This window comes from Poeciliopsis prolifica, unplaced genomic scaffold (genome assembly GCF_027474105.1).
Source record: "Poeciliopsis prolifica strain line A6 unplaced genomic scaffold, Auburn_PproV2 SCAFFOLD003, whole genome shotgun sequence".
NCBI lineage: Eukaryota > Metazoa > Chordata > Actinopteri > Cyprinodontiformes > Poeciliidae > Poeciliopsis > Poeciliopsis prolifica.
In genome coordinates, this window is record NW_026562378.1 from 690,003 (window position 1) to 708,271 (window position 18,269).

At 40.1% G+C, this 18,269-nt stretch overlaps 1 protein-coding gene across 6 annotated transcripts in view; it reads right to left on the minus strand.

Annotated features, from left to right (window-relative positions):
* The window catches only part of LOC129353494 (protein 4.1-like), a 95,796-nt gene that overhangs the window by 10,910 nt on the left and 66,617 nt on the right, over positions 1–18,269 (minus strand). For 2 of the 6 annotated variants that reach the window (XM_055022851.1, XM_055022846.1), the window contains 11 exons: positions 17,242–17,339; positions 16,261–16,436; positions 15,653–15,897; positions 14,876–14,911; positions 13,634–13,678; positions 12,620–12,769; positions 8,574–8,660; positions 5,392–6,777; positions 2,623–2,673; positions 530–889; positions 25–153 (listed from right to left, as the gene is read on the minus strand). In XM_055022851.1, coding sequence (XP_054878826.1) covers positions 25–153; positions 530–889; positions 2,623–2,673; positions 5,392–6,777; positions 8,574–8,660; positions 12,620–12,769; positions 13,634–13,678; positions 14,876–14,911; positions 15,653–15,897; positions 16,261–16,436; positions 17,242–17,339 — 2,763 coding nt within the window. The remainder of the gene's footprint in view (positions 1–24; positions 154–529; positions 890–2,622; positions 2,674–5,391; positions 6,778–8,573; positions 8,661–12,619; positions 12,770–13,633; positions 13,679–14,875; positions 14,912–15,652; positions 15,898–16,260; positions 16,437–17,241; positions 17,340–18,269) is intronic. The other 4 variants (XM_055022858.1, XM_055022863.1, XM_055022872.1 and 1 more) reach the window with 4 other exon arrangements.

Consider the following 18,269-nt stretch of genomic DNA (forward strand, 5'->3'; position numbering starts at 1 on the left):
GGGCATGTGAATACTTTTGCGTACTTGTGGTGAAACATCTCTGATGTTTTGGTGAACCTCGGATCCGTTGGTGTGCGTCTCCGTCCGGGTGTCGGCCCGCTTCAGCTTGTGGGCCACACTCACCGCACTGGCGTCTTTCCTGGCCACTGGAGGCTGTGGAACGAACACACAGTAAACTTACTACCGACTGCAGACAGTTGTTTCCCCTCGCTATTACAAAACCAAACAAACAAACAAAAAAAAAACACAGTTTGAAGGTACAAACTGTAAAACTTTTCTTTTATTAGGCACTTCATGCAGAAAATAACAGCAAATGACGTAAAGACTTAGTGGAATGTTGAGTTGAAAAAAAAGGAGAAGAAACCAGGCTTTGAATCAAACCGGAAAAAAATGCAACATAATAAAATAGTTAAAAACAGAAAATGCTTATAATAAAACATAGAAATCAGAATGGCAGCATTTCCAGCAAGGCGGGATGAATCCAGAATGTGATGATGAGGATGAGGGATGGTGCCATTCGTCTGTCTACCTCATGATGGGTGCCCTCCTCAGGAAGTCTGTCCTCCATCGGGAACTTATCCCTGGAGCCCATTAAGCGGGCCGAGTAGAACCGGGAGGTCTCCTCAAAGTCCTCCCGTCCGACCTCCGGCTGCCGCTCCCGCTCCCCGAACTCAGACCCGCCCTTGGAAAAATCCTCTGTCCCAGAATGGAGGTCTGTGATGACAGTGAAGTCCACCTCGGCCTCCAGGCTGGACGTGGAGCTGACCGTCATACTGGAGCATTTTCGCTCGATGCCCAGCTGGGTGTCCCTCATGGAGGCCACCGTGTCCCGCTCCTGCTCCTCCTCCGAGGCGAGGCCTGGCTGAGGCCTCCTCTCCCCGGACTCTTTCTGGTGTGAGTACAGACAAAGGATGGCCTCCGTGTTATCACATGACTTTGTTGTGGTTGATGGACATGGTGGGCAGCGCAGTCTTGTAGTTGAACAGGGGCTGGATGATGCATTTGATGAAGAGTCCAAAGACAGAGTGCATGCAATGAAATAAGACCAAATGAAAAATACATGGAATGAAGGATTATCAAATAAGAAGATGGGCCTGAGGGAGGATCCAACACTTAATTTGAAATCAAGAAGCCTGTGAGGTGACATGGGACATCAGACTGGCTCTAAAGAAATTAATTTATAAATAATTTCTCTTTCTCTAATAAAGAAACAACTATCATCCAATGTGAAGAGAGAAGTGCCTATCCAAACAAGATGGCTGTTAATACTGTTAATTCAGTATTTAGAAGCGTGGCAAACACGGACTGAACAGCTCGTTCACTTCCTGCACTTCCATCACTAAAACCACAGGCAGACTACAACTCTAAAACAGTGTAGAAAACGATAACAGGAGAAAACTGTGAAGTGAGGTTTAAATTGAGCGGAATAGCACAGGAAAGCAATGGCTATGATACTGAGATAAACAGGCAGATACGAACTCATACATTTTTTAAGAATTCTTTTGCAGTATACTAATGTAAATAAAAGAAAAAAAAACTAACTGGAAAGGGGAAATAAACGTTGCATAACAGGAACATTGTGCCTTAGATTCCATGCTGGCACTCTTAGCTCTAAATGTGGAGATAAAATGCAGCCAATTGCTCACAGTATGAACTCATGATGGAAATGAATGATAGTAGCGCATTAGGCTGGTTAGACGATGCAGCAGCTCAGCATGTGTTCAGAGGAGCAGCGTGTTGATCTGCTGAGCTTCTGGGAAGCTGAGTAGTAACTTCAGAGGACAAACATGGTACAACACTGCTATCAACAGGAACATAAGTTACTAAGTTATGACTTCTATTACCAGTCAGAATTTCTGTGGTCATATCCAATCTCCAACAACTGTGAAGTTTTGACTTGTTAACAATGCCTTTAGCCTAAAACAATTTCTGCTTAAGAATTATATTACAAAAACTGCAATGCAAACATTTTAATTTCTAACCTTTTCATGTGACTGGTGATTAATTATTAATATTAGGAGCAAAAGGGAAATTGCACATTGAGGGAAATTGATCATAAAGAGGAGATTTGAAAGTAGCTTTAGCATCTTGTACTGGTAATTACCAGGGCTAGCATTTCTAAAACAGCACTCTCTGTACTTACGAGATTATTACCTCTTCTCTGAGATTATTAAAATTCTGTCAATTCTGGCTAAAATATCAAAAGAATAAAACTAACAATACATTCAGCCTTCCTGTTTGCTAACGTTTTGCTTTTTCTCATTCCGTCACACCCAAATTTAACCACAGGTTTGTCTTGCAATGTCATAGGAAACTTGAGTTAGTTACTATTTCCTTTTAAATTGTGTCTGACAGCAACTTGAGTTCATTTTTATACGTCGTACAGGTACTGAGAAACTTTGAGTATTCTGTCAGGCAGCTAAAATAAAAAAATTAAAAAAGGCAACAAAATAGCTTTATAAACTACATCATTTTAGAGGCAACACACATTCACTGCCTGTGAAAACAAGGGCTGTTTCTTATAGCTATTAAAAAGTATTTAAATGTTTTGACAGGAAACAGTTTCCATTGCGGGTTTGGAGGTGTATGTGAGCTAAGAGAGATGGTTTGTAAAAGAATAACCTTTAGGTCACCAAACGGCTCTTCATATATGGCCGGAGTAGAGACAGGCTCCTGCAGGGGGAAGCAAAGGAAAGAGCAAAGGGAGCAATGGAAGGTTAGTACAGCTGAACAGGACCAGCAGCCAGGCAGACACAAAAATCCAAGCGTAGCATAGACTACATGCAGAGTAAACCTAAACTCTGAACTCTTAAATCGAAAGACATTGTTCAACACTTTGCTCAAACACCAATAAATATTCTGTTGTTTCTCATAAGCCCAAGTTTAGGTCTGAGATTCAATCAGATCCAAGTCTGCTACTGGAGACAAATTTCAAGGACAACTTCCCACTACCAAAGCACACAGCACTCAGTCTGGAGAACGGTTAAGAGGTGAATCTGATAAAGAACAAACAGGATCTAAAGCAAGAGTCAGAAGAAAAAATTATGATTTCGATGTGCTGTCTGTAATAGTAGTCACATAAAGGCAGGGCAGCAACCAACATAATCATATGGCCAAGTGACACAACAGGTTGATTGTTAGTGGCTCACAGAATGACGCATTGCTAGCTAGCTAGCAGAGAGTTTACAGATGATCAAGCTGAGTGCCACCATATTAGAGGCATAGTCAAAGTACACCCCCCACGCACACACACACACACACACACACACACACACACACACACACACACACACACACACACACACACACAAGACTTTGTTAAGAAGTTGAAACTGAAAAATTAATAGCACATCTCATATACCTCCTTGGTAGCAAGAGAGACAGCAACATAGCTAGCATGTAGATTGCAAAGAGATAACCCAGGAGTTATCAAAACTTTTGCAATGAGAGCCAAAATTGTCCAATTTGTGGGGAATCAAAAGAAAAAAAATCTTGCGAAAGCTTTATAACTACATCTATAAACTATAAACTACATCATTCTTAATTTTTATCTGTTAACACAAAATACACAAAACATGCAATATTTTAATGAACAAAATATCGGTACATTTTAATAGAAAAATAACATATAAATTATTGTTGATCCAAAACAAAAGTAATTTAATATCGCCATTGTAATTTTCAGTTTTTGGTGGGGCTGAGTTATTTAATTTTTTAAATTTTTTAGAGATTTTAATTTTTTTCTAATGTAGGTATGATTTTGTGAAAAATGTAATGAGATAGTACTTTTATATATACAGTAAATTATTGGGGTTTAATACATCATAAGGATTGAAGTGTAAACATGGGAAATAAAACAAAAATACTAAAATGATTTGTGATCAGAGGCAATACAAAATCCTTCACATGGCCACAGATGTTCCCTGGGGCACATGTTGGACACACCCTCAGAACTGGGAATATGTGGCATTGTTTTTTCTCCTACACAAACTTCTACAACTCCTAGTTTGTTCTGCCAGCAACAGCAAGTCTTAAGTTTCAGCAACAATCAACCAGTGTCATTTTTTCCATGGGATCCAGTTGGTTGCAAAGCTTTGAAAGTCAGCAGAAAATCGAACAAGTGCCCTACAAATGTTGCTGAATGTATTTTGAAATCTGTGAGAATGGCCTGAGCCATATGTTCAGATGGAGCTGCCTCTATTTTCCCACACTCCCTGAGTTCAATCAGATCTTGATATGATCGTTACAGCGAGAGCTGAGCAACACCTCTTCTCATCCCGGCTTAATCCATTACGCAAGAGCTCAACTTGGATGAAAAGGTGGAAAAAGATGAAAGCTGTCATGTCTATTCTTTTCCAAATTCATTCCAGAGCCAAATTTGTGCAAACTCCCGATGATGCAGCGACAGTGGAATGAAAAGCAGGAAATCTGACTTAGTCAGGCACTGAACTGCTTTGTTTGGCTGCTCACTGCCTACTGAGGTTTCACATTCACATGATAGAAACATATCGAGGTATCCATTCATTTCTACCACAAGTCTTTCCATTCAGCTGAGGTTGAAGGAAATAATTGCCCAGAATGTGCAACATTGCTGATTTTCACACTTTTTAAAAAAATCTGCGGATTCTTAAAATTTGAAGTTCAGATTGACATTAGTCTGTACAGTTAAATCATGAAGAATTTCAATCACTTTCCATGCATTCTATGCTAAGTGTCTTTCTAATTTCTGAAAATAATAGCTTAATCCCCCCCAAAAAATGTAAGTAGTTTTCAAATGTGCATATTATTGAATTTAATCAAATTTGCAATTGACTGTTTTGCCTTTTGTGTTTGAAGAGGACATAAAAGGTATCAGAGACAGTCGTAAACCTTCAACCCTTCCGCGGTCATTTGGATCCTGCTAGCTTTTTACTCTGTCCTTGTCTCAATTGGGACAATGTAAAATGTAGACGCACAACCGCATGTGCTTTGACAAGACTTTTGTTTGTGTTGTTTCAGGAACTGACGATCTGAAGGGTCACCCTCCCAAACATCGCACTAAGACTGCGGCAGGGTCAAGTAAAACTCAAGGTTAAGTTTTAAAAGACAAAGATATATATGTCTTTTGTCTTTCCAAACCTTCACAGTCAGTGCAGATATGGCAGACATGCTGCAGTGTGGTGCATGTCAAGAGAAATGGAATAGAATAAACTGGATAGCCATGTAGGACATTGTCCAAACATTCCGGCTAACCTTCAGCTAGCCCTTAGTGCATGCTCCTTCAACAGCCACAAACAGGTAAGATGGATGAGAGTGTCAGATCACAAACTGTTGAAGTAAATACATGGTGTACGAGTTTGTCTGAAGCTCATGCTTTATCTCCAATGAATAGTAGATGCCAAGCAGAGTTACCGAGTGTCTCTTCTTGGCTGCATCCAGGCTCTGCTCCCTGCCGGCATTTCTGCTATTCCTCAGAATTAGTCCGGATTCCTTGGCTTTCTGCGTTTTCACTGGCGGAGCTGGCGGAACCATTTTGGGAAGCGCTGAACCCTTTAAACTAAACGGCTGGTACTCCATAGAACCTCTACTGGTCTGAAAGCCTTCGTCAAGATTTTCCGGTGTGGTGAAACCCTCCAGGTCTCCGGGGAAGGCCGGATGGAAGCTAGAAGTGTCAGTCCAGTGGAGGTCAGAGGTTCCCTCAGGAGAACCGACCGACCAGCGATACTCTCGTTTGACAAGCCGCGTGAACTCTTCCTGCCCCAGGTGGTCCCTTTCATCCTTACATGCGACACTCTTTGAGCGCTCTGGCTTCAGAGGGACAATCCTGGTGATCTCTGACTGGTAGCTGCTACCCGACAGCCGGTGGAGAGACGTCCTCTGACTTCTGTCACCCAAGAAACCTTCAACGTCCTCACCACCAGAGCTGCTGACCTTTCTTTCATGTGTTCGGACTTGTCGAAGTTTTACCTCTGCTAGCTCTTTGTTGTCGATGAGGCCCTTTCCTCGTACCTTCACCACATGTTCTACTTTGCCACTAGGAAAAGAACTGTCATGTTCTATTTTCCCTGGTCCATTTAACATGCCTAAATCAATGGTTGCCATTCCCATCTGATTGACCTTTCGCTTCACCTGCTCTACTCTGTGACTGGAAACCTCTTTGCCCTCTCCAAATTCCTCTTTCCTGTTGTCTTTGCATACACCAACAAACTGATCCTTTGTTAGTGCCTGATTGTCTTTCATCATGATCACTGGGGAGGCATCGCTCTGATCTCCCCTTTTAGATGTTTTTTCTGATGTGTTGTCCGAGTCGGAGTCTTCGTTTTCCTCTCCGGAGGAATTGCTCCTGTTGAGCTCTGCAGGAATACCCACATTCAGGCTCTGGGGCCGGCCTTTTTTTCTCAGTTTAGAGCCCATCTTCTCCTTTATCTGGCGTGAACCTGGAGCTTCATCACTGTTTGCCTCGGGGCCTGAGGCTTGAGAGAGTTTACTTTGAGATTTGTCTTGTAACCAGTCTACATTCTCGAATAATTGAATCGCAGAAGGCCAAGTCTCGGAGCATACAGCTGCCTCTCCAGGTGTTCTTGCTGAGGGAAATTCGTCAATATGGCTTTTCACTTCTTTCCTGTTATACCCTGCTTCCTCTTTATGTATCATTTTGGTAATGTCTATCTCCTTTTCCAGCTCCTTTTTCTCCCACGAAGTATCGGATATGTGAGATTTGTTCTTTTCTTCTGCCCTCCAGTCATGGTCTGGTTGATAAGGTTGCTGTTTTTCAATCAATACCCACTCCTCAGAGCCCTACATGTTGGTATAGATTAAGCACAGTTAGACATTCTGGGTACAATTGCTGGCAAACAATAAAATCTACAAAATGGTCTCCATCTCATAAATGGGTGTAAAGCATGCAGCTTATGGACAAAAACATTTCAGTTACATGGAAATGCTGCTTACTGAACTAGAATATTGTCCAAAAGAAATTTAATTCAGTAGATAAATTGTATATATTTTATAATTATGGCTTACAGCAAATGAAAAGTCAAAATTCAGCTTCTCAAACAATCAAAATATGTAGTATGAAATTTCCATCCATGTACTGTATCGCACAAGCACTGAATAATTGGTCGGGGCTCCCTTTGCATAATTAGAGAATCGTTGAAGAATTACATGATGGGAACCAGACCTTGGCCCAGCTAAAGTGTTAAAGGTAAGTTATGGTAAAATTGACATTTTTGACATAATGACATACCATCTAAACATACCTGGAATATTGCCTTGGTTCTTTAATGCATGTTTGAGAAATTCTTGAATCCTCAGAGGCAACCATTCAGGGTGAGCCTAAACATTTGCTCTCACAAAGTCTCGCCTATTTCCACAAAACTCCTCCTTAGTGCAGCAGTCTCCAGCCAGGCTTCCGCCTCACAGAGCAACCCCCCAGACTGGCAGTAGCAGCTTTTTTCCAACAGATTATGGAATTATGAGTTTGCTGAACTCATCATATGAACTACTTCTCAGTGCAGCATTTTCATAACAACTGAAGGTAACAGTACATTCGGGTTTGGTGTGTTTCCTCCTCGTCCTTACAATATAGGTCTCTAGGGTTCCAGCACAGAGCTAGTATTGTCATTAAACCAGGTATCTGTACTATCAATCGTTTGTATGTCGTGGTCGGCTGGGGGTTATGCTTGTGACATCATGAAGTGCTCTAATATTATATAATAAATAGCTGAGCTGACTTTAAACTCCTCAAATCATCCTGAACTCTGAAAACTTAACATTGGACTCAGGCAACTTGGATCCTGTCTCGTCACTCTTCCTCCAGGCTGTGGTGGCTCTTGAAGCACCAACCTCAGCAGCAGTCCATTTCTTGTGAATCACCTCCAGAATTTTGGGATAGAACACTTTTTTCTTCCACTTAGTTTCCCATTAAAATTCTTGGAGAAGCATTCGGAACACCTGGCTTCTTAGGCAATGTGGTTTATCTTCGTTCAGCAGGATGTCAATGAAATGATTGTCTGCTGGACAAGTTCAGCTGTCTCCTGTTAGACTGCATAAGCCACAACATGGACATACACAGTAACATCAATGTCTGGTAGAAAGTTAGTGGAAAGTTCAAACCCGCTTTGGCTCCATCAGGTTAGTCCACTCCTGTCTGCAGAGAACCCATGCTTGATTATATCAGACCGGTTTCTCTGTGTGCCGACACGTTGACGGCGAGCTCAAAGAGGTGGATCATGTGGTCGTCACCGGTGACTGGTAAATTTTTTGCGTTGGTTTTATGTAATAATTTGTTTGGGAGGAGCTGACTTTAGATTTTTAATTAGCCGTATGCCATAATCCTCAGAATTGCCTAAATATATGACTGAATGTATTTTTTCTTTACACAGTGTATAAACACTGTGTAAAGAAAAATTTGATTTACTACAATGAGGAAACATTTCAGTTGTTTCTCATGTAATCATATTTACTTGTATTAACTGTGCAGTATAAACAAGTGAGAAAAGGTTGGAACTGGAGCATGCTGAGACGTGCTTTGCATGGTCATCACTACAAACAGTAAAGTGTTTCGTGAAGAGGAGCAGTGAAAGATGTGGAACCTCAGGTGAAGTGACCAGAGCCTTCTGGACGAAGCCCTCAACAGAAGGGCTGTTAATAGCATCTTTTCCCACTGAACGTCCCCCCAACTGGCCGACACGCAGCAGAGGAGAGAAAGAAGAACAACAGTTAGAGGTCATCATCATTTCATGCAAAAGGAGGAAAATAGAAACAGCAGAGAGAGTCAGTGTTTCAGTGGCTCAACCGACCCTTCAGACTCACATCTGTTCAGATCTGTTAATGGCCGCTAATGGTGGGCAAAAAAAATATGGAGAAAATTTGACTTATTTAAATCCAGGCTAAGTTAGCCCATTTGAACCCTTGAACTGCACTTATAAATCCATAATCTTTATGGAACCAGAACTTCACCCTGCTTAGCATCAACTGAAACCAAACAGTAGAGCACAGAGGTAGTGAGAAGAGGGTCTTGATCTTTTAAAAAAAAGCTATGAGCTATACCGTAATAATGGATAACCTGTCAGCTGTTACTTTCAATTTTAATACATTATCTTTGCGTGGATCTGTATTCTGTTTTGAGTATAGGACCGTTGTATGCTGATGTCCCCATTGGGGACGTCTGTGCTGCTTTAAAATTAGCATTGCAATGCTATATTAGGTTTGTACAGCTTTGCTGATAGGCTAACTCCTTTGAGCATTACTGGAACACAACAATATTGTTGTCCAATGTCCAATCAGGTCGTTTTTTTAAGCAAAAATAATCCCCCAGTTGGCCAAACGAAGCAGATTTGTTGCCAGTTGTTAGCAAATGTCACTCGTGTGTCGGATTTACGGTGCCACCAGGAATAAGATACAAATGATCCAGTTTTTTAGCATGAAAAAAGAATTGATTGAAAATAGTAGCTGATTAATTGCATTACAAATTTAATACATTAAAAATTATGTAATGAATTAATCAAACTGGAAAGATTAGTCCTAGCCCTAAATATTACATATATATCACAACCCTCTCAACTCAAAAACAACCAAACGAACACTGCTTCTCTACTTCAATTAAACTCCCCACAATCCTTTGCTGCATCACCACTACTGTCACATTACCAAACACACCATATGGCCAGCACCCTTCCAGAAACACATATTGAAATGACAACAAGTTGGAAATAAGCAGAGGTTATTGATATTATAGCTCAGTTTTACTTGATGACTTACATGAGCAATTTTAATGCTGATACATTGAGCACGATGAAGATGAAGCCAGGCTAAGCAAAGCTCCATGAGTTTAGCTTACTGCTAGCTTTCCAGGCTTTATCTTCTGATAAGTGACTACATAAAATATGATTGCTAGTCACACCAAAAGAATACAATTTTCATTGAGAATGAGAGAACTGCTTATTCATCATCATTTCATTCTCGAAGTACGTTTGCTGGATTTGTCACAAGTGGTTACATAGAGCTGTGAAAGGATGGATGAATCAGCAGCTCTGGAGAGAAGTTGAGAGTGTTTTTCACAACAATTGGTCAATTCACCGGAGTTCTGCAAGACTTCACCTCCCCCACAAAGCCGTCTCATGTCAGTGTGTGACTACAGTTTGGAGCAGTTGTGTCCGCTCCCCTACAGCTGTCTTCGAAAGGATCTAGAACAAGAGATTTTGTTGCCACACCGATTATCTCTGTCATTTTACAGCCTTGTTGTGAATGCAGAACAGGCACTGGTAACAGTATTACCAAGGCAGCACAACACTTTTCCAGACTTCCTCTAATTATCATTGCATAATACTTTGACAAGCATTATGCACAGAAATGCTAAACATGAAGGAGATAATAGATATGGCATCAAAATCCCTTGTTCTAGATCCTTTCAAAGACAGCTGTAGGGGAGCAGACACAATTGCTCTGGACTCCTGTTACACACCGACGTGACACGGCTTCGTGAGAGACAGGAAGTCTTGTAGAGATTTGGAGAGCTCTGCTCAGAGATTAAAAATTTTCTCCTAGTTACAAACTGTACAAAATAAGAGCAAATTAATGAATATCAGTGACTGCTCAACTTGGCAATTTTACCTAAATGCCTCATGAGCTACAAGGAATTTCTAGACTTTGCTTTAATGAAGTTGGTCATTCTTGTGTAATGACATGAGGAAATGGCTACCTCTATGACAATAACATTCAGCTCTTCTTAGGGAAAAGCCTGTCTTTTCCCAAAGTAAGGCTTGAAGATTATTTGTCAAATAAACTATTCCACTGTTATAGATTATTACTGAACTGACAGGTTTGTAAACTTTCAGTTCAATAAAGTTTGCCATCTGTACTGAAGTTTTGGTTATAGACTTTAAAACATTTCCAGGTAGTTATAGACCTTTATGTTCATTCTCTTTCTTAAGAGAATGAACATAAATTCCTTACTTTCTCTCCTTTTCCCCTAATAGCCTTATTTCAAATATAAAACAGATAAGAATGAAATAAAACATGGAGAGTAGAGAAGAAGGTGTATACAAAAAGGCAATTAAATAAGGGCATCAAAGAAACTGTAAATCACATATTCAAAATTAAATTGGGGTTCGAGGCTTGAAGTCTTTCAAGGGCATAAAAAGTCTGAATTGAAGTTAGCGCTTTAGCATTAGTTTGCACTAAATAACATATTGGTGCGGTGCTTTAGCTTAACTAATGTTTATGATTAGCACAACCAGTGTTTTAGTTAGCATTGCCCACCACTGCTGTAAGGGCTCATGCAGTTATCCATATATTTTGTTGTAACATTTACTTTGAATATTAAAAGATATTTAGTGTTTTTATAATTTAGCGAGGTCAATCGTTTTACAACTATTCAACAAATATTTAATTATAGCTGAATGGATATTGAATACATTTACTAAAGGAACTCAGTTGGTGTGTGAAACACTTTTAACCCATTTTAAATAAGAGAATAAACATAAATGTCTATAACTACCTGATTCTGAAGTGTAATAAATTGCACTTCAGAATCAAACATGCAATCATTATGTATCTGATAGATTCAAAAAGCACAGGAATGAATTCATCAGACATTATTTTTGTGAAACCACATCAAAGAGCAGAGTCTAAAAAGTGTAACAGATCCAAGCAATCTCCTCACAGTGACACAGGAACGCTGGTGCTTCTCTGGCGCGAGGCGCACTACTGATTGCATTTTCTACTGCAGACAATATTTGACATTTCTCCAGCTTAATCTGATTGATACAGACGCCGGCATCCGATTTCCAATCTCCGTTTCCAGAATGGGATAAAAGCTTAAACAATTTTTGTAATTTGGCAGAAAGAACACTGTCGCTAATTAGCAATCAAAGGCCACAGATTAAGTACCATCCACAAATATCTCTGAGATATTTAAGGGATTACACCTGGAACTCTTGAGAAACACAAAATACACTGAAAGTGAAATGTGCCCGATTGATTGTGTAGGTGTAAACATCTCCGCAGAGGGAGAGAGAGCTATTTGAAGTGGATGCAGGAAAACTCAAGCTTTGCTAACCTTGTTAATTCTCCTTGACAGTTTTCTACACTGTTTAAATCACATGAATGCACGACTCAAACATGAGAAGTGCAAGTGATTTTATGTGATAGACAAACACAGAGTGTTGAAGTGGCCAGAACAATTTGATGGTTTTCATTTTTATAAAAAGAAAATCAGAGAATTGTGAAATGCTTTTGTATCAAGCATTACTCTGATACCCCAAAAGTGAAATCCAGTGCAATCAATTACCAACTTTGACAAAGTTGGCTACTCATATGACTTCTTTGGAAAAACAGGTAGCACACAGCCAGAGCTGCAGTGGAATGGTTAGAAAAAAAGCAAAGAATGTTTGTTTCAGAAGGGCCTAGATAAAGCCCACAGCTGAATCCATTTGAGAATCTGTGGCAAGACTAAAAGATAATTGATGCTGTAATCCCAGAAGTAGTATTGACAGGGGGAGTTGAAAACTACCACGGAATATTATGGCCATACCAAGAACAAATTAAATATTTAAAAAAATAGCAACGACCTTTCTCAGAGAGGGTCAAGTGTTAGAATTGGCAGCCACAGAGCAACCCGATCACCACCCTTACTCACAGCCTTCTTCTCTGGCGTTCCCGTCGGAGACGTCGCAGAGAGATGCTTCTCTCTGGCCATCAGCTTGCTGTTGGGTTCCCTCAGGGCCCTCTTCAGCTCATTGATGCTGGCCTGGTGCTTCAGCAAGACGTCCTGAGATTTATCAAGAAACTGGAGAACACCACAAGACAGAGGTCTTAGCAGGAATTCACAATGCCTTGCTTTAAACAATAGAACTCACACTAGCAGGAAAAGGCGGGGAGACAATGCTGCGTATGCTGGAGTGTGCACCAAAAGATCGGCTTAAACTCGGGCTGAGAGGAGATTATTGCTTGTGTTTCCTCTATTGTGTCTCTTTTAATGCTACTGAAGCCAAGACGAAACCAAAAGAAACACACACAAAAAAAAAAAACAATTACAGTTCCAGCTGAATTACTTGTAGAGATACAAACAAGCATTTTAATCAAGCTCTCGCTCCATAGTTCATGAATGATAAAATGAATATGAAACATCTATTAATTTGCTTGCTGATTAAAATTCTGCTTCCTATTAAGGTTTTGTTCGGTTTGTTTGTGTGTTTGGAGTGATGACAGAGTCAATGATGCAGTCATGTACCGCCATAATTTAATACTCTCTTGAGTCCTGACATTTTTCACAGTTCTGAGTGAAATGCTCCTTAACCAAAGTTTTTTTTTATTTCTCTGGCAGTTCCATAATTATTTTAGTCATTCAAGGAGAAGTTGAGAAATTGTCAAGTGTGTCCTTGAACACTTTTTGACTTTTTGTACATGAATGTATGTCTATTTATGTTTCATATTCAAAGTTTGTCTTAAGAATGTGCATTTGTTAAATCTAACCACTTGTTTGAAGGTTGAATAAGTTAAACTGTTGATACTTCACAGACACTTGAGCAAAATATAACACATCCTTCTGTACTGGAGGGCTGGATGCAATAAATTCTCAGCAAGTTAGAGACAGAAGCAAAAGCTGTATGAAAGGCAAACATCGCTAGAGCCAAATCCATGGAAGATGTACCTCCTTTTTGTGCCGAGGAGTGGTCTCCTGGTCCAACTGAGAGAGCTGAGTTGGGGCAGGAGAACAGGCGTGCAAGAGATGAAGAGTGTAAGGTCATACAGTGAAAGGACAAGGTGAAGAAACAAGATGGACGATCAAGGAGATGCGGAGGAGATGGGTCTGATGTCTTAAATATTAAAGTGATTTGAGAGGAAATACATTTTGGAATGTGAGACAAAGGAAAACACAAAGACACAACAAAAGACTTCAGATGGACACATGAACCACTGTACAAAAGAACAAGTCAGGACAGTTTTATATGAAATGTTGACTAAGGTTTTCTAGACGTTGAATGCTTTCAATGAACATGGGTTGCTTTTCCCTGGGCATTCTAGTTATCCTGGTTATCTTAATAGAAATGATTAACAGAAATTTTGTACAAGTTCAAGTTGGTTCAAATTTAATTGAAATAAACTTTATGTCATTGAACACAGGTCAACTAGTCTGCCTTTAACAAGGTACTGCCATAGGCTAGAAATTCATTTTTGCTATTTTGTTAATTTCCCATTTTTCAGTTGTGTGTAATAGGCAATGTTTTGTTTTTGTCTCCCTTATGGAAAATGTAAGGTATTAAATATTTTTGGTGGTTCGTTGAGAGGAAGTCTATGAAAGCCTAAAACAAAACTTTTCTGTTCTTTCAGCTAGTGATGGCATCTAAAGATCAGTTCATCAGTGGGTTCAACCAGCAGAACCTGGTTGATACCAACCATCTTAATCCAGTACAACCAGTACCAGGAATTAAGACTAACTGGTGGGACTAGATTCAATTTTTTTAATTATGTTAATTAGAGTGTCTGTGATCATATATTGTAATAAATTGCACTTGAACCTAGAACCGAACTTCTGCAAACTAAGCAATATTATTGATCCAAATGCCAGTTTGGTGCTAAATTGTTCAATGAATAGACATAGGTCTGCAGGATTGGACTGAACTGACTGCTTTTTGTGTAAAGCGCTTTGAGGTGAGATGCATGTAGAAATAAACTTAAACTGAAATTGAAATATAACACTTCCCACTCCATTTTCATGCAGCTATAAATTACAGTCGTTATGTGATGACGCTAAATTCTTTCACTGATGCTTTTCTTGAATTTCTTACTCGCAAAGTGGAAGGTAAACATTTACGGGCTGAAGTAGAGTCTGACAAATTTACTGATGGATAGTTGAAAACATCATGCAGACCAACAAACAGACACCAAATACCTCCTGTTTACTGTCAGCTGGGGAGCCAGCCTCCTCCTTATTGACAGCAAGGGTTGAAGAACAGAGAACGAGTGTTAGAGACAGAAGGCCAGGCTGCAGCCTGAGAAAGAGTTAATGCTGTAGTATGTAACTTTTATTTTTAAAAATACTTTTTTAAATACATAAATATAGAGGGAAATGAAGCTCCTTTGCCTTCTTCCACTGCTACCAGTGCTAACTAGAAATAACCAATCAGAACCAAGTGGAGGCGGGTTTCAGTACTGTCAATGATCCCAGTTCCCAATGAATGCTAAGGCAAGTTAGCATGGCCACTGATAATGGCAGATAAACACTTTGCTGTAACAGTGAGTTGTTTCCCTGCCATTAGTACATTTAGTAGCATGTTCATTTAGTGCAACTAAGCCCCTCCTCCTGGCTCTGATTGGTTGTTGTTGGTCAGGAACTGAACTGCAGATGGAGGAGATCTATCTTTTCACAGATTATCTGTCTCATAACATGGTGACAGTTTTAGAAAATATTTTAAAAAAAGAAAAAAACCTGGCTTATGTGTTAGCCAGATTTATATGGAGTACAGTCAAGGCATGAAAGCTGAGAGAAAGGAGTGAAAGGAGAAGAGTTAGAAAAGAATAGCATTAGTCTAGCAAAGCTGCTTCTCACCTGAGTTGAGTGAGAAGCTTCTAATTCTGCTTGTATTCAAATCATCACCTCAGCAGTTTCTGTCCAGCTCTGCACTTCAAAAAGCCAGAGTTGACTTGAAACTAGCTGAACTGTCCTCACCCTGATTTCCCTCTTTCTGCTCGGGGTGGTGTTGCTGTCCTGGTCCTTGTCCTGCTCCATGTCCTGGCTCTGATCTGGGTCCCTGTCGTCCTCGTCCTGCTCCAGGCTGGGCTCCAGCTCCTGCTCCTGCTCCTGCTCCTGCTCGTCCACCGAGGGGCTGCGGAGGCGCCGCTGCTCGCTGGCGCTGCGGCGGGACAGACCGTCGTGGTTCTCGCACATGGATGACACGGGCCGCGAGAACTCTGCTTGGATCAGAAAGGCCAAGGTTTCAAACAGGAGAAGCCAGCTAGCTGCAGCTATTAGCTATCTGAGCTCCTTCATGTTTTATCTCCATATTTTGTAGTACTGTTGTGATCACAGTAAAAGTGACATTAAGAAATATTTTTATGTCTTTTTATGTAGCTGTATCAAAATAAAAGTGGCTGAATAAAAACCACATCACTGTAAAAAAAATAGTCTGTATTACTTTCCCCCATCTTCAGTTTTGTACTATTTTGTGTTTGCTTGACAGAAAAACCAGATGAACCATCTCGTAGTTTGTGGCAGAAGCTATGAATGACCCTGCGCTGCATCTCTCCTTTGGTGCTTCATGAGGCAGAGTTACTCACCACCATCCAAGCTCCTGGACAGCAGGTACCTCCTGCTGGCAGAGCGCTCAAAGTGAGGCGCTGGGCGGTCAATGAGGGCGCTGGCCTGTCTGGTCTGAGCCTGCGTCCTTCCACTGTACCGAAACTTGGAGCCCATCACCAAGAAGCCCTTAGGAGGAGGCTCTGGAGAGACCAGGCTGTGGAAACAAAAAACACAACAGACAGAGAGAGCTTCAGAACAGAACACTTGTAATGTTAGAAAGAAAGTGGATATCAAGGCTAACTGTATTTTCATTGTCTGAACTACAACATAAACAGTTCACTACTGACAGCAACAATATTTTACTTCAGTAATGAGTTCTGCTAACAAATCCAGGGAAATTCTGGGAACTTCGTCCCAAAATAAATAGAAATAGACACTTTCATGATTGCACATGATGCAATAAGCAATAAATCAAGTAATTGTAAGAGAAATTAAAGCACACTCAATAACAGTCATTTATGTGATCTATTGTTATTTTCTTTCCACCAAGAACTGGACGATGGAAATCTTCAGTCCGGTATTTTGGTTTATACTAGAACTTATTTTGAAGGACAATTTTATTTTCAGAAACTTCATAATTCATTCCATTTGTTTTCTTTGTCGTATTGCTTGTTTATTTTGGGTATTTAAAATGTCTTCCAGTTTCCGCGTTAAACATTCATTAGTATTTGAATTTTATTGATCTTTGAGAATGTGATCTTGCATTATGTCATCACCATCATAATTCTGAAAAAAGGTCTCAAAACAACAATATTATCGCAATAATTTCTTAGTAAATTTATCCTCTAGCAAAAAGGATCAACACCTATAAATGCCAGAAGTTATTTATTGGAAGCTTCCTACAAGTTTGAGCTTTTAATGTGACAAAATGTGAACGTATTCAGGAGTGTGAATACTTTCCCCAAGGACTGTTGGTGCAGAAACCCTGATGAGAAATGAATCTGAAGTGTTTTTCTCACCGGAAGAAGGTATGATGCTCGATGCAGACCTTCCACAGTCTCTTGGCGGCTCTGTGATTCGGAAGCTTAAACCCGATGGTGCTTTCAAACTGCTCATACTGGACGGGACAGAAACACCCAGACACACAGAAATATGAAGCAGAGGTCAGGGTTGGATCAACATGAGAGAAAATTCAGAAACTGTATTAGCATCTGTGAAGAAAGGGTGAAAAGAAAAGTTCAGAATGTCCTGGGTAAAAATGTATTCCAGCTGCAGCAGCTCTGCTGAACGGCTTCTTTATTTGGCTCCATCTTAGGCTCACTGTGCAGCCCCACTGCTTGGCTTGACATTCATATCTGCTACGGCTTCCAAACATTCAGGACATGTTTATGGTACAAGTATCTGGGAAGTCTGCAGACTCATTCTAACATGGCAGCTTTTGAAATGAAAAAAATTTCTGAAAAGTCAGATCTGCAACAGGTCACAGTGAATCCGATTTAGGGATGCACAATATTTGACAAATATATCATCATAACAATGTCACTGTGCACAGTATTCATATCACAAAGGACTCTTTGGAGAGCAATAGTTCAGCTATGGAAACAATGAAGAGCCCACTGCACTGAACCTCCTGGTTATTCCACCAAATATTGATTTCTGAACTCTTCCGGAGTTAAAACATTAGTATTGTTGTTTCTGAAGGAATATGAACTGGTTTTCTTTGCATCTTTTTTGTTGTTTTGACCATTTCTCAGTTTTTGCATGAAATTTCAGAGGCATGCTGTCAGTAGTTCATAGAATAAAAGAGCAATGTTTATTTTACTCAAACATACATACGACAAGTAAAATCAGATAAACTGATTATTTTAAGTGGTGCCTTAATTTTTTCCAGTGCTGTAGCTGGAAGTTGTGCTTTTCATGTTAATGCAATATTCAGCCAGTAGGAGTCTCGCAGCAAGAAAAGCTCATTCTAGACACAAACAAAAGGCAAGAAAAGAAGAAAACAAGCATCTATTGGACCCGATGTCATCACTGCAATACTTATCAG